Source organism: Galleria mellonella, unplaced genomic scaffold (assembly GCF_026898425.1).
Source record: "Galleria mellonella isolate WM207_F2 unplaced genomic scaffold, CSIRO_AGI_GalMel_v1 utg19, whole genome shotgun sequence".
Taxonomy (NCBI): domain Eukaryota; kingdom Metazoa; phylum Arthropoda; class Insecta; order Lepidoptera; family Pyralidae; genus Galleria; species Galleria mellonella.
The window spans coordinates 3,481,573-3,495,395 of NW_026442028.1; the positions used below are offsets into that span (position 1 = coordinate 3,481,573).

Below are 13,823 nucleotides of genomic sequence, written 5' to 3' on the forward strand. Positions count from 1 at the left end.
GGCATGATATAAAAATTTGTTAGTTCTAGATATGGGAGATGTAAAATATTTTTCTATATTTAGCATGTGTAGTATAAACATTCTTAGTAAGTCTTTTTTATCGAACTTAATAGTTTAACCTTTTGACCGCGCCAGTCGGATGTACGCGACAAATATATTTGTTCGTGTACCGCCTTTATCGTATTTATTTGACAGATATCGTGTTTATATATTTGTGTGTTCTATTTATTAAATTGTTAATTTCATTACCAGTAAATAAAATAATAAACGGGTCCAATAGATTTTTTTATACAAGTTAAAATGGCAAACAAGCTGACTGCCCACCTGATGGATAGTGGTAACAGTCGCCTATAGACATGAGCAGTACCATGGACATAACAGAGTATATTGTTTCGCCCATGATATCCCCCATGCGTTGCCATTCCTGAGGACTCAGGTGTTATTTCTCTGTACTTTGTAAATTCACGCCATATCCCACCCTTCAAACCGAAATACAGCCATGCAAACACAACTGCTTAACGGTTAAAACTACGGTTACCAACCAGCCTGCTAAGTGTGGCAACTACTGGCAAAACCATCCAAGTGGAAGGTCTATGTTCAAGAGTGGACATTTAACGGCTGATATGATGATGACGATGATAGTTCAAATGTACTTTTGTTCTTGTTCTTTGAATGACAAAACGAACGTCAACTCACATTCTTTGTCCAAAAAGGTTCATATTCGTTGTTCGACAATGCAATCGCAGGTAATTTTTTTTTTCTATTCCCATACGACACCCTTATTATATTACGGATGGGTATTGTCCGAACTATAGAGAAGGGGCATTAGTTCAAAAAACGATTATATCACTGAACCCCAAACAACGAACTATTGTAATCAGATTACTTATTATTAGGGTCCCGTTAGAAGGGCCAGTCAATAGTCCGACCCAGTGGGGTACATAATATATAATACACAATTATACAACCACGCGGCCGGCCGCGGTAAATAATTGTAATAACTAAATATCAAATTAAAATTTCTTGTGAGAAAAATGGTGGAAAAAACCTCGGAGAATCCAGGCGAAACCATAGGACTGCTCGAGGTGAAGGTAGGTTCGTTTTTCAATGCATTTTTCGTAGTGATGTAATGTCAAGCAAAGGTCATTGGTTCAAGGGAGATTTTCGCTTGTATGGAAAGGGCGTAAGGTCGAATTTTACGTGTGCATAGTTAATTTTCCCAATTTTCCCATGATTTAGTGACGTACGAAGTTGCATGTGTGTTGATATATGAGAATGCATTTTTCTTTGACCTCCCTCGAAAAAGATTATAGTTGCGCCGTCATATTTTTACAGGCCCACTAGTATCTCTTATAACTTTATTTATTGTTTGTTTACCAACATAACATGGATTATTTGAATACAGTAGGGGAGACCGAGGAGAGTTGAACCATTTTTTATATTGAGACCCATAACTTTTTAATTAAGCGATAGAAATGATCTTGTTTTATACTAAATGAAACCTTATTTATCTAACTAATAAATGTTTAGGATAAAAACTGCTACTATTTCTTTTTTACCCATAAAAAGTTGACTTAAAGAAATAGTGACTTTGTATATTCTTCTACTGAGATAAATTGAAACACTGGTCTAGGAGAGTTGAAACAATTATTATCTGGAAGCAATCCATTATTAAGAAACACAGATTTGAAAGTAAATGTTATATTAAAGTTACAATTATCCTTAATTTGTACTATCAGTCTCATAGTTACAATATTGAGATCTTAGAAACAAAAAATAGCAAATAATTAAACATTGAAATTTATAGAAAATAAAAAAATTCTTTTAAACAAATTATTATGGCACCCATAGGACATCTCGCCTTCAGTGCATTCCAGGTGCGCCTATGCCTTACACTCCATACACTGGATCCATTGTTCATTTGGCTTACTTCGTGAAAACGGTTCTACACAAACTATACAGAAGCAGTGATCGTCATCATCATTGCTGCTATCTCCTATTTTACTAGCTTTTCCTTTCTTTCCTTTCTTAGCTTTTCTTTTCGCTGGTTTTACTATTTTTTCACTGGTTTCGCAGGTTTTTCTTTCAGGTTAAACAGATGTCTTTTTAATTTATTACTATTTCTTTTGGCTTCAATTGCTGCTATTTCATTCTTCACTGGCGTATTAGTTAATATGGCTGATTTTTACCAGAGGGAGATTGTACAAAAGTCAATTGCTTGGGTACCTCTGTCCCATTCGTGATTCAACCGTGAAGCAGTTGTGTTTGCATGGCTGTGTTTCGGTTTGAAGGGTGGGATAAGGCGTAAATTTACAGAAGAATAACACAAGTCCTCAGGAACGGCAACGCATGGGGGTATCATGGACGAAACAGTATACTCTGTTATGTCCATGGTATTGCCTTGTCTATAGGCGACGGTTACCACTTTTCATCATAAGCTTGTATGCCATTCTAAGTTGTATAAAAAAACTTTTTACCTTTTTTCTAACCTTAAAGCACTGCTTTGTGAAAAGTCGGATTGTTTCTGGAGAGAATACACCGGGTGTGGATCTGTTTGAAGCTGAAACGTTGGGGCTATCTGATGTCATCAGTGTGGGGACCATCGAATTCATTATTAGGAATGATATCGTGAATATTAAGCGGATACGATGATACTTCAGCTACATTTGTATTCGTTTCAGAACCTTAATAATTATTTAACAATGCATTAATGACCGAAGGACTGCGAGTTCGATCATCTTTACTTTAAAGTTCAGTTTCTTCTCCTTGGGAGATTTTCTTGCATAACTGATGATGGCAATGGTCGATCGGTGACTTGATTGGGTAAAAATTCGTCATCGCCAAATATGTCTGTATTGAGCGGTGCAATCCAGTTATCCGAAAACCTGCAGTCATATTCCCAATGATTTCCAACTGATGGTAATTTGGTTGTTTTATTGGTTTCGTGGGCTTTTTTATTTTTAATGTATCTATAAAGCGATGTGTGGTTAAGTTATATATGGCAGCATCACGAAGAGTTTTATTACATAACATAACTTCTTCGACGGTTAAATATAGATCTTTCCTTGCCATATCTCGGTCAGTCTTCCGTTTGTATTCGTTCGGCATCCTAAAACCTAAGCTAAGCTCAAAGCATACCGTTACAAATGAAAAATCTACTTAAAACAAAATACCAATGCATAACAAAATGCGAACGAGGTGAGTTGAAACATCTCAACTCTTAGGGCACAGAAATCGGCTGCCATTAGGTTTGAGCGTACATAACTTTATTACACTGCACAGTCATGCAAAATCTTTATTACAGTTTAAATCTTAGATTCATAAGCTGGCAAATAACATAATACACTTAGGCTAAAACAGTTAATTAATAAAAATTTTGATGAAGATATAATTATGATGAAAACTTACTTTTATTAATTTTTTCACCTGACATTTAATAGCGGCGTAAGCGTCGATCATGGCGCATGGACGAATACTAAGCGATCAAGCGGGTGGCGGGAAGGGAAAATTAGCAAAGTTGCCAACTTGCTAGTGCTTTTAGATTCCGAGAAATTTATATTGTTTCAACCCACCTTTGGTTCAATTCTCCTCGGTCTCCCCTACCTTTGACAAATATTAATAAATAAATTCTGTAGATTCTTACTTAGGTAATTCATATTTATGAAATTTCAATAAATATTTATAATAAGTAGAAAGTTTGTGTTTAAATTTTTATAATTCATAAATAAGTAATTTATAATTAATAACTATAATTAAAATTCAGATATTATTTATGATAAATACACTGTTACATGTCACTTTTTTCTGAATTTTCGATATTTCGTCATAATTGCATAATAACTTGAATATACTTGGTAACTTAAAGAATAATTTTCAATGAAATTCGAGTATCCATATATTTCATAATATAACCATACAATTATCTAGGAATTATTTATTAATTTAACTTTTATAGGATTTAGGTATTGTATCCTAAAACACATATCGTCGTAGTCGTAGAATACTGACGGATCTGACGAATATTACATATAAAGATCCGTCAGTATTCTACGACTATGACGATATATAATAAATACAACCATAACATTATGTTATGGTTGTATTTATTGGTACTCGTATATATAGTTATATAGAAGTTTCCACAGTAAACTAACAAATGATTAATATAAAAAACAGTACTTGACATTACAAAAAAAAAAAACTTGATGCAATCCTCACGTCTTTAGGATGCGAGAGATTTATAAGTTTAACTACTACATAATATTTGTCTAATCATATTTTGTGATGCAAGTTTCATTGCAATTGCAAATATGTATCTAGATAATTTTAAACCCTTATGTGATAAAAAGTGAGTTGCTTTTATACACTTTTATAGCATTAAAATTTGAAACAAAGTATAAACTATTTTATATTTATAATATTATAAATTTGAATATAAGTTTTTGTATGTTCGTTACTAAATCATGTTTAAACAGTTAAACAGGTTTGCACGAATCCTAATGTAACACATTGAACACTTTATATATCGATTTACGCGGGTAAAGCCGAGGGAAACAGTTATGTAATAAAATTAATCTTAAATTAACGCTTTAATCACAGTGCTGAGTGTTACGTCTCTCGTACCTATAGTTATTAGTTGACATACGCCTTGAAATAGGTTCAACACTTACTATTAATGAAAACTTAGTGTAGCACATAATATAGTAGTTATTTAGTAGGTAATTTTTTATTGCATCACCCTGTCACACTTGCCGTGTGACAGGGTGATGCAATATGGGTAATAATGGGTCCCGGCGTAGAATATGTCATTCCTTTACCGTGGGTGTCGTAAGAGGGAGCAACTAAGGGAACTTACTGTAATTTAATGGCCAGCAGCGTCTTTTTAAAACATCACCAAAGTCTAATTGCGGTTGCCAACCCACCTGCCAAGAGTGGCAACTACTGGCAATACCCCCCAATAGTTGATGTTCAGTATTTTGATGGGTGAAAATTGTATGGTAACCCCGCCTGCGCTAACGGGATACGCTGGCGCAGCACCAGTGAAGAGTGATCGATGAGAATGAAAACAGGCCAGTTAGCCCGTCATGATGAATTCATCAAGAATTAACTATGATAGTTTCCAGGGAGAGCCGCGAGGAAGTCGACCTGGTTGGGTTTATTGCTAGCAATGGGATTCTCAGTCTCCATTACTAACAATCCCTTTCCCCCTCAGGTTCAGTATTGGACAGTTAATAACTGATATGATCACTACTTCAAGTTATAGGTAGGTAGATATTTCCATGTTTATTTGTTATTCGAATCTGGGTTATCTTGAGTGTATCCTTGCTTGTTTCTTTCTCTGTTGTATAAATAAAATAATTTATATATCGTATGACAAAACAAACATTAGTAATATGTTACATATTGCATTGCAATACTATAAGAATTATAATAAATACATTACATCCGGTGCGAAGGATCATAAAGAATGGTGGAAATTATGATGCATCAATACGCGGAACTAATAAATAACATAAAACCAGGGCCGGAGCTAAATAGAAGTTTAAGGTTGGGCAAAAGAACTTTTTGGTAGGGTAGAAACCATTTTTGGTAAGGCCACTTAAACTCTGAAATAGTGAATCTGTCTTATTTTCTTGGCGCCTTTCATTTTAAAGTGGAGCATGCATCTCAATGTCCCCCGCCCCTAGCTACAGCCATGCATGAGACATTTGATTGATTGATAAAAGTGCACCAGTTTTGCAATATATCGCACTAAATGATATATACGTAGGTATAATTTTATTATTTTAATCCTCACTAATATTATAAATGTGAAAGTGAGTTTGTTTATTACCTCATAGTACCTTAACAGCTTAACCAATAACTATGAAATTTGGTGTACACGTACTAAAAGTAATGGAAAACGATATAGAGTTTTTATATAAATGATTATTATACAAATGGTGGGAAAGAGGTTGATAGTTGTGCGGTGGCAAGTACTTACTAATATCACAATTACTATGGTATTTTGGTAATTTCTCGTAACTAGAGAAGGTCTTTACGAAAAAATAATATGAGGGTGTCTTAATAAGACCGAAGATGCTAAAGTAATAATTTAAAGAATATTTGTTTATTGTCTAACTGTATGTTTGTTCTGGCATCACACAAAAACTGCTGCACCAAATTGAATGCTGTTTTATAGTTATGTTCTTGATGGTCTTACTCAAACCTTGGTATGTGTTTTATCTCAACATGCCATCTAGAAATGGTCTATTCCATTAGTTTTCTTACCTCTAAAATCCATGCGTACGAAGTAACGGGAAAGCAGGAATGGCAACGCATGGGGGCTATCATGGGCGAAACAGTATATTTTGTTATGTCTATGGTACTTACTCATGTCATAGGCGACGGTTACCACTTTCCATCAGGTGGGCCGTCAGCTTGTTTGCCATTCTAAGTTGTATAAAAAAAGGTAATTATAAATACAGGTGAACCTCGCATCAATAAAGGATTCGACGCTAGTATTTTTGGCACTGTACAGAAAGAATGTTTCATTGTTATTTTTGTATTAGTCGTTATCTGTCCACTGTTGAACATAGGCCTCCCCAAAGAGGAAGGTTTTGCTAATACTTGCCACGATTGGCAGGCGGTTTGGTAACCGCAGTTTGGTTTTTGGTAATGTTTTGAGAGGGACGTTACTGTCCATCTCTTCACTATAACCTCCTTCAATCACCACTTAAGACACCCATGGGAAAGGAAGTGGTGACCTATTCTATGTCTGGACCTACACGGTAATTCTTCATTAACTTCTCTAATTAGATAAAGAGATAGATATATTATTTACATTACTTACAACACACAAATTATAAAAAAAAAACCATACACATAATACACAGTAAAAGAGATAAAAGAATGAAAATAAAAAGCGCAAATAAAAAAAAAAAAACAAAATATATAAACTAACAATCTCCTTTTATCCCGTCCTTCATGCGTGTGCCATAGTAACATAAAATGGTCACAACTCAGTTTATTGCTTTGCCCTTAAAAGAGCAAAACACTGATATTCTGCTGTGGCCAAGAGGCAGTCGCGAAACTCCTCATTAAAAATAACAATAAAAAGAAATATAAATAAACTGCATTGTATGTGTCCATTAATTACTGAATCTGTCTACCCTAGCACTACACTCTCGGCTCAGACGATCCTTCACTATGCATTATTAGGGGCAACCTGGGGAAAAGGATCATTCTTGACAGGAACTGACGGCTTATACCCTGTTTTTTTTTCAGTAGGTAAGAATGGTATGGTAACCCCGTCTGCGCTATCGGTATACACTGGTGAGGTACCAGTGAGTAATGATAGATAAAGATGAAAGCAGGTTTCACCAGAAGGAGACTTTGTACAAAAGTCGATTACTTGGGTATCTCTGTTCTATTCGTGTTTCTATCGTGAGGCAGTTGTGTTTGCATGGCTGTGTTTCGGTTTGAAGGGTGGGATATGGCGTGAATTTACTGGGTACAGAGGAATAACACCCAAGTCCTCAGGAATGGCAACGCATGGGGGATATCACGGGCAAAACAGTATGTTACTGTTACTCATGTCTATAGGCGACGGTTACCACGTTCCATCAGATGGGCCGACAGCTTGTTTGTCATTCTAAGTCGTATAAAAAAAAAAGGTTACTAAAAGCAGGGTCACATATTTCACATATCGTCTCTCAATTGTGTCCCGTCAGTGTATATCGATAGCTCTGGTAGTGTAGTCATTCCATTATCACCCATTAAAAAAAAGACATTTTAAGTGCGCGCGCGACGTTTTAAGGACGCCATCTAAATGTGCCTTGTAGCTTTAGATAAGCTAAGTAATAGATTGGCTATTATAAAAAAATATTTCTATTAACTAGGTCTTAGCTTGTTATTGTAAAAACTAACTTCTAACATAGGAAAATGCCCCATTCAGTATGTGCAATGTTATATGAAGCGTGAAGAGAAGCAGCGATGCATCACGAATGCAGTAGAATGTTGTATGCGAATGAAACGCTGATTTGTTTACTCAACATACTTGTTTTTGTAAACGGATTGTTAGTAATGGAGACTGAGAATCCCATTGCTAGCAATGTACCCAACCAGGTCGACCTCCTCGCGGTTCCCCCTGGAAACTATCATGGTTAATTCCTGATGAATTCATCATGATGGGCTAACCGGCCTGTTTTCATTCTCATCTATCACCCTTCACTGGTGCTCCGCCAGCGTATCTCGTTAGCGCAGGCGGGGTTACCATACCATTTTCACCCATAAAAAAAAACATACTTGTTTTTCTAATTTAAATGGTAGAAACTGACAAATCGTGACGTGTCTGTAAATAATTTAGATATTTAAATCATCATCATCATATTCAGTTCTTAACTGTCCACTGCTGAACATAGGCCTCTATCATAGAGGAGGGTTTTGCCAGTAGTTGTCACGCTTAGCAAGCAGGTTGCCACACACCCACACACACACAAACACAGCCATGCAAACACAACTGCTTTACGGTTGGTACACAGGTACTCAAGCAACAGACTTTTTTACAAAGTCTCCCTCTGGTAACTGATATAAACTGCAGTAGGTATAAACTGATATGGATTTTTTTTTATCTGAAACGATATACTTATAGAGTAGTCCCATCAAAATTTTATCAGTAATTTTGTAATTAAATCAAAATAACTGGTTTTGCCACAATTGAAGTCTTTTGTGCAACATTATCTTAAATTATGAAATAGTTATTTGTTCGTTGTCTGTTTATCAATTTGTATTGTATTATATTGTTATTGTATTAGCATCTCACGTTAAAACGGCCAGATACATCGTTACGAAATTTACCCCTTCACGGATCTTTTTTTTTTATTCTGTTGCTGGTGTTAAAAAAAGGAAGAGAGTATGTAAATTGCGTGTGGCAACACAATTCTATTTCCCGCGTTTTTTGCTGCTTCTATATCTATTTTTTTTTTTTGCTTGTATAAGTTGTTAACTTATTGAAAATATATTGTAAAAAGATATTAATTGTATTATTCCTAACAGCTGATATTATTACATTTTAATAATGTGATTGAAAAACACAGTCAATTAATTTTTGTAACTTATCTATAACAATTTGCAATTAATAAACTGTCAAATTAATTATAAATTATCTATTTACATTATATACCTATATATTTGGTAAAACCGAAACTTACGTATCCCGCCCCTACTCGTGTAAGGTTATCATGGAGTTGGGGTTACCATAGATCATAAAAACAATGATAGTTACGTCTCTTACGTGTCTGAACAATCACAGATAATATAATATTGTATTAGTAGTACAATGTTAATCTGTAAAATAACAGTTATAGCTACATCTCTTTAAGACATATAGTCCACATAGATTCTATGTAATTCCCGTCGTAAGTTACTAGTAGTTAGTAACTTAATTTTTTTTATACAACTTAGAATGGCAAACAAGCCGACGGCCCACCTGATGGAAAGTGGTAACCGTCGCCTATAAACATGAGCGGTATCATGGACATAACAGAGTATACTGTTTCGCCCATAATACCTCCCATGCGTCGCCATTCTTGAGGACTCAGATGTTATTTCTGTGTATCCTGTAAATTCACGTCATATCCCACCCACCCTTCAAACCGAAACACAGCCATGCAAACACAACAGCTTCACGGTAGAAACACGAATGGGACAGAGGTACCCAAGCAATCGACTTTTGTACAAAGTCTCCCTCTGGTGATTTATCTTATTGTTATGAGGGCGCTTGCCCTTCTTTAGGTGTTCCAACTTACTGATAAAATGTAATTGTAGCTAAGCGTGTGTACATGGAAGATATTTATTTAAAATCTGATATTTTTTTATCTTGATATGCCTTTTAAAAATGGTCATACATATACATACATATAAATACTAGCGAAATTAAACAAAATGTTTCTAATCAACTCACAGTAATAAGTATTTTGAGAACCACTTTTTGAATTACTTCCTTTCTATGGCAATTTTGTTAAAAGAGTAATGTCTTGCCTCGAACTTGAAAATTGAAATATCCGATTTCAAACATGCATATGTCCACAGATCACCAAACTTTATTGTTAGTTTTGTAATCTGTTCTATATTTCACAACGTTATCTATAGTTGATAATTTTCTAAGTAATGAGAGTAAAGTCCCTTTTTTCTATTGTGGTCAACAGAGGTTATCAACGTTTTAGGACTTGGAATGAATAAGGATTAATATTTGCTTTCATATGTCAGAATGAGATAGCACTAGCAGGACTTTCCTTTGCATGCGTAAATGACAGTGCAATGAACTTGAAGTAATAACTAGACGGGTCTGAGAGACGGGCGGTTTTTAACCGTTAGACAAAAAAAAAGTTAAATATTTAAAATTAAAGGGGACAACCGTTGTATAAGAACTTTGTTGATCTTTACTACTAATAAAGTATTATATTATCTGTATTTTTACTATCCTGTATTAGGATTACAGGATAGTAAAAATACAGATAGCAGTGTAGGATGATCTCCCACAAGATGGAACGACGACCTCAAATTCATTGCAGGGAGTCAATGGATGCAGGTGACTTGGGGCTGTTCCTTATGTCAATATATGACGGGGACCTATTTTGATAAACCCTAATAGTTCCGTAATCGATAGAATCTCCTATATTTTGATAATATTTCTTTATTACTTGTCAGTTTATTACTTATTTGTCCTTATAATACTTTCTACATTATTGTCTCTCCTGGCTTTACTCGAATGTATTTCGTAATTTCTCTGAATTTACAAAAAGTTTCCTAAAGGATGTCTTCAATATACTAAAGAATTCAGTTTCTTTCTAATCTTTCCTTGATAAGTGAAACTGCTTCTTTACAAAGTATTGAGATCCTCTACCTTCGGAAGAGCACCTTGTAGATAATGTCCTCATTCTTTCTTTTTTCCAGATATTCTATAATATAATTTATCAAATGTAGATAATATTTATATTTAACAATATTTAGATAATAAAATATTCATTATTATTGTTTAGCGTAATTTAGTATTGAGACTTTATAATTAATCGAATCAATTTGTAGTAATTCGCTTTTCTACGTTGTGTATTACATCTCTTACACGTACTTGCCAAGATATGTACCAGTGCTAGCTTTAGATTTTAAGCAGATTTTTGAGTGACTTTTATTTGTAATAACCTTTAGCATTATTTGAAATTTACGACAGTCCTGAAATGTACTGCTCATACGTAGGCCGCGGCATATACAACCTAATAAATCAAGGCTTGCATACAATTTTTTAAAACAATCAGCATCCATTCTTAGAATCGCTAACGTCGCGGTTCAACCGCCGCGTTCCTACCGCTACATTTCAACCGCAAGTGTGTACTGTATTTATTCCCCTATATTGCATTCCTGGTTTTTCCATAATCACTTACGAAACTTGTTTTCGATCCGTCTGTTGCAATTTTGAGGAAAATACTTTAAGCAGTATTAATTTAATATTTAGCTACTTAGTGTGTTGTGTGTATTACGAGTCACTTTTTATAAAATTTACAATGTTAATTTTGATTATACTATTTAGAATGACAGATAGGTTAACAACTTAGTAAACAGTTAAATACACAAGTAATATCAGCGCTGTAGCAATTAAATTGCTGCAGCACATGCTGAGTGGTGACCACGTTGGCAATAATAAATGTAAAGTCCTTATAAACTATTATACATTATTGTCTCTCCTGGCTTAACTCGAACGTAACTCGTAATTTCTTTAAATTTTTTTTTTTTTTAATTCACAATCTATGTAACTTTTTGTTGTTGGCAATAAATGTTTTCTTTCTTTCTTTCTAACATAGACCGAATACAATGCGATGCCCACATCACCGCTCATGCATTTTTTTCTAAGGCTAGAATGAGAGGACCTTCTTGCCTTGTAATTTTATTTCCATGAACCTATTCAGTCTAAAATATAATTGTGCAAGTACAGCTGCTTGGCGGTAGGAATACGAATTGGACTTCTAATTACCAAATTACTTGTTCAAAATCACTTTTCTTTATATTATAGAATTAGTGAACTGACACGACTTGGCATATGTAGATAGAATTTTCGAAAATAATATTAAACCTATGTTACTCGCTGATAATGTAGGATTGGAAAAGAATTGTTAAAATCGGTCGAGTAGTTTTTGAGGATATCCATTACAAATAAACAAATCTTTCCTCTTTTTTATATTACAAGTATAGACTTATAGTACAAGATATCATCATATCAGCTTTTAGCTGTCCATTGCTGAATATAAGCCTCCTCCTTAGGGAGTTTGCTAGTGGTTGCCACGCTTGGCAGGCGGATTGGCAACCGCAGTTAGGCTTTTTTTATGCAATTTAAAATGGCAAACAAGTTGACGGCCCATTTGATGGAAAGTGGTAACCATGGCCTAAAGACATGAATAGTACCATAAACATAACAGAGTATACTCTTTCGCCCATGATACCCTCATTGCCATTACTGAGGACTCAGGTGTTATTCCTCTGTACCCAGTAAATTCACTGCCACATCCCACCCTTCAAACCGAAACACAGCCATGCGAACATAACTGTTTTACGGTAGAAGTTTTAGAGATGTTTTAAGAGGGCTACTGCTGCCCATCTCTCGCCCTCCCTTAGTCGCCTCTTACGACTTCGGCAAAGGAAGGGATGGCCTATTCTATGCCGGGGCACACACGGCACGAATGACAAATAGTTTTTTTAAAATCTCACGCAATTATATACCGTAATAAGAGTTTTTTTTACAATTAATCATAATAGTATCGAGGTCGAATAAACGTTGTTTATTGCCAGTCGACTATTTTTTTTTTATACAACTTAAAATGGCAAACAAGCTGACGGCCCACCTGATGGAACGTGGTAATCGACTATTCTACTACACGAGTCATATATAGTCATTTTCTTTATAGTCACGTATATGCATGCTTGCTGTAACAACATTGCATTAATTCACTCTCCACGCCTACGCATGTGGCAAATATTTGCAAGCCATGCAAATATTTGTCTCGGCGGCCCTTCGTCAGATAAATGACCGTTCTGACTGACATTGTTAAGTCAATAGGATCGTGGGTGACATTTATGTAAACTTATAGACGATTATCGTCGTGAACTCACCGTAAATCTTACTGCAGAGTACCCGTATATTAGTGTAGTTGTATAGGTAACGTACGTATAAACAGGTGTAATTTGTTTTCTTAGGGGGAAGGGACTATTAGTAATGCGGATTACCAGTCCCATTGTTAGCAATATACCCTGTAAGGTCGACTTTCAAGTGGTTCTCCCTGGAAACCATCGTGCTGAATTTTAGACCCACTGAAACTGCATAGAGGTGTTGCATCTCTGTGCATCTTTTACCACATTTATCATGGGGAGTGCTCTGAAGAATTGTTCCGGATTGATACCTGCTGCTGATTTTCACTATCGTACAACCCGCCATAAACTAAAATTTCATCCCAACCATCTGGACGAGTGGCAGTCCTCCACCGTGCGTTTTTCAAGGCACTTTCTCCCACGCACAACCACACTTTGGAATCAACTTCCAGCAGCAGCATTTCCGAATCGATACGACAACATAACCTTCAAGAAAAGAGCATATTCCTTTTTAAAAGGCTGGCAGCACACCTGCAATGCCGTAGGTGTTGTGGGTGACCATGGGCGGCGATAGTCACTTACCATTAGGTGAGCCGCATGCTCGTTTGTCCCCTGTGTTGTAAAAAAAAGGTGTATTCATCACGATGGGTCAACTGACCTGCCATTTTATTCACACCTATCATTCCTCACTGGTGCCCCGCCAGCGT

At 35.5% G+C, this 13,823-nt stretch overlaps 1 protein-coding gene and 1 long non-coding RNA gene across 2 annotated transcripts in view; one reads left to right on the top strand and one right to left on the bottom strand.

The window, feature by feature from the left end:
* LOC128200482 (uncharacterized) overlaps positions 1–13,823 on the bottom strand; it is a 34,668-nt gene that overhangs the window by 6,788 nt on the left and 14,057 nt on the right. The gene's annotated exons all lie outside the window — the stretch shown is intronic.
* The window catches only part of LOC113519961 (facilitated trehalose transporter Tret1), a 67,153-nt gene continuing 54,290 nt past the window's right edge, over positions 961–13,823 (top strand). The window contains exon 1 of the mRNA XM_052894051.1: positions 961–1,091. Within this exon, the coding sequence (XP_052750011.1) occupies positions 1,035–1,091 (57 nt within the window). The 5' untranslated portion in view covers positions 961–1,034. The remainder of the gene's footprint in view (positions 1,092–13,823) is intronic.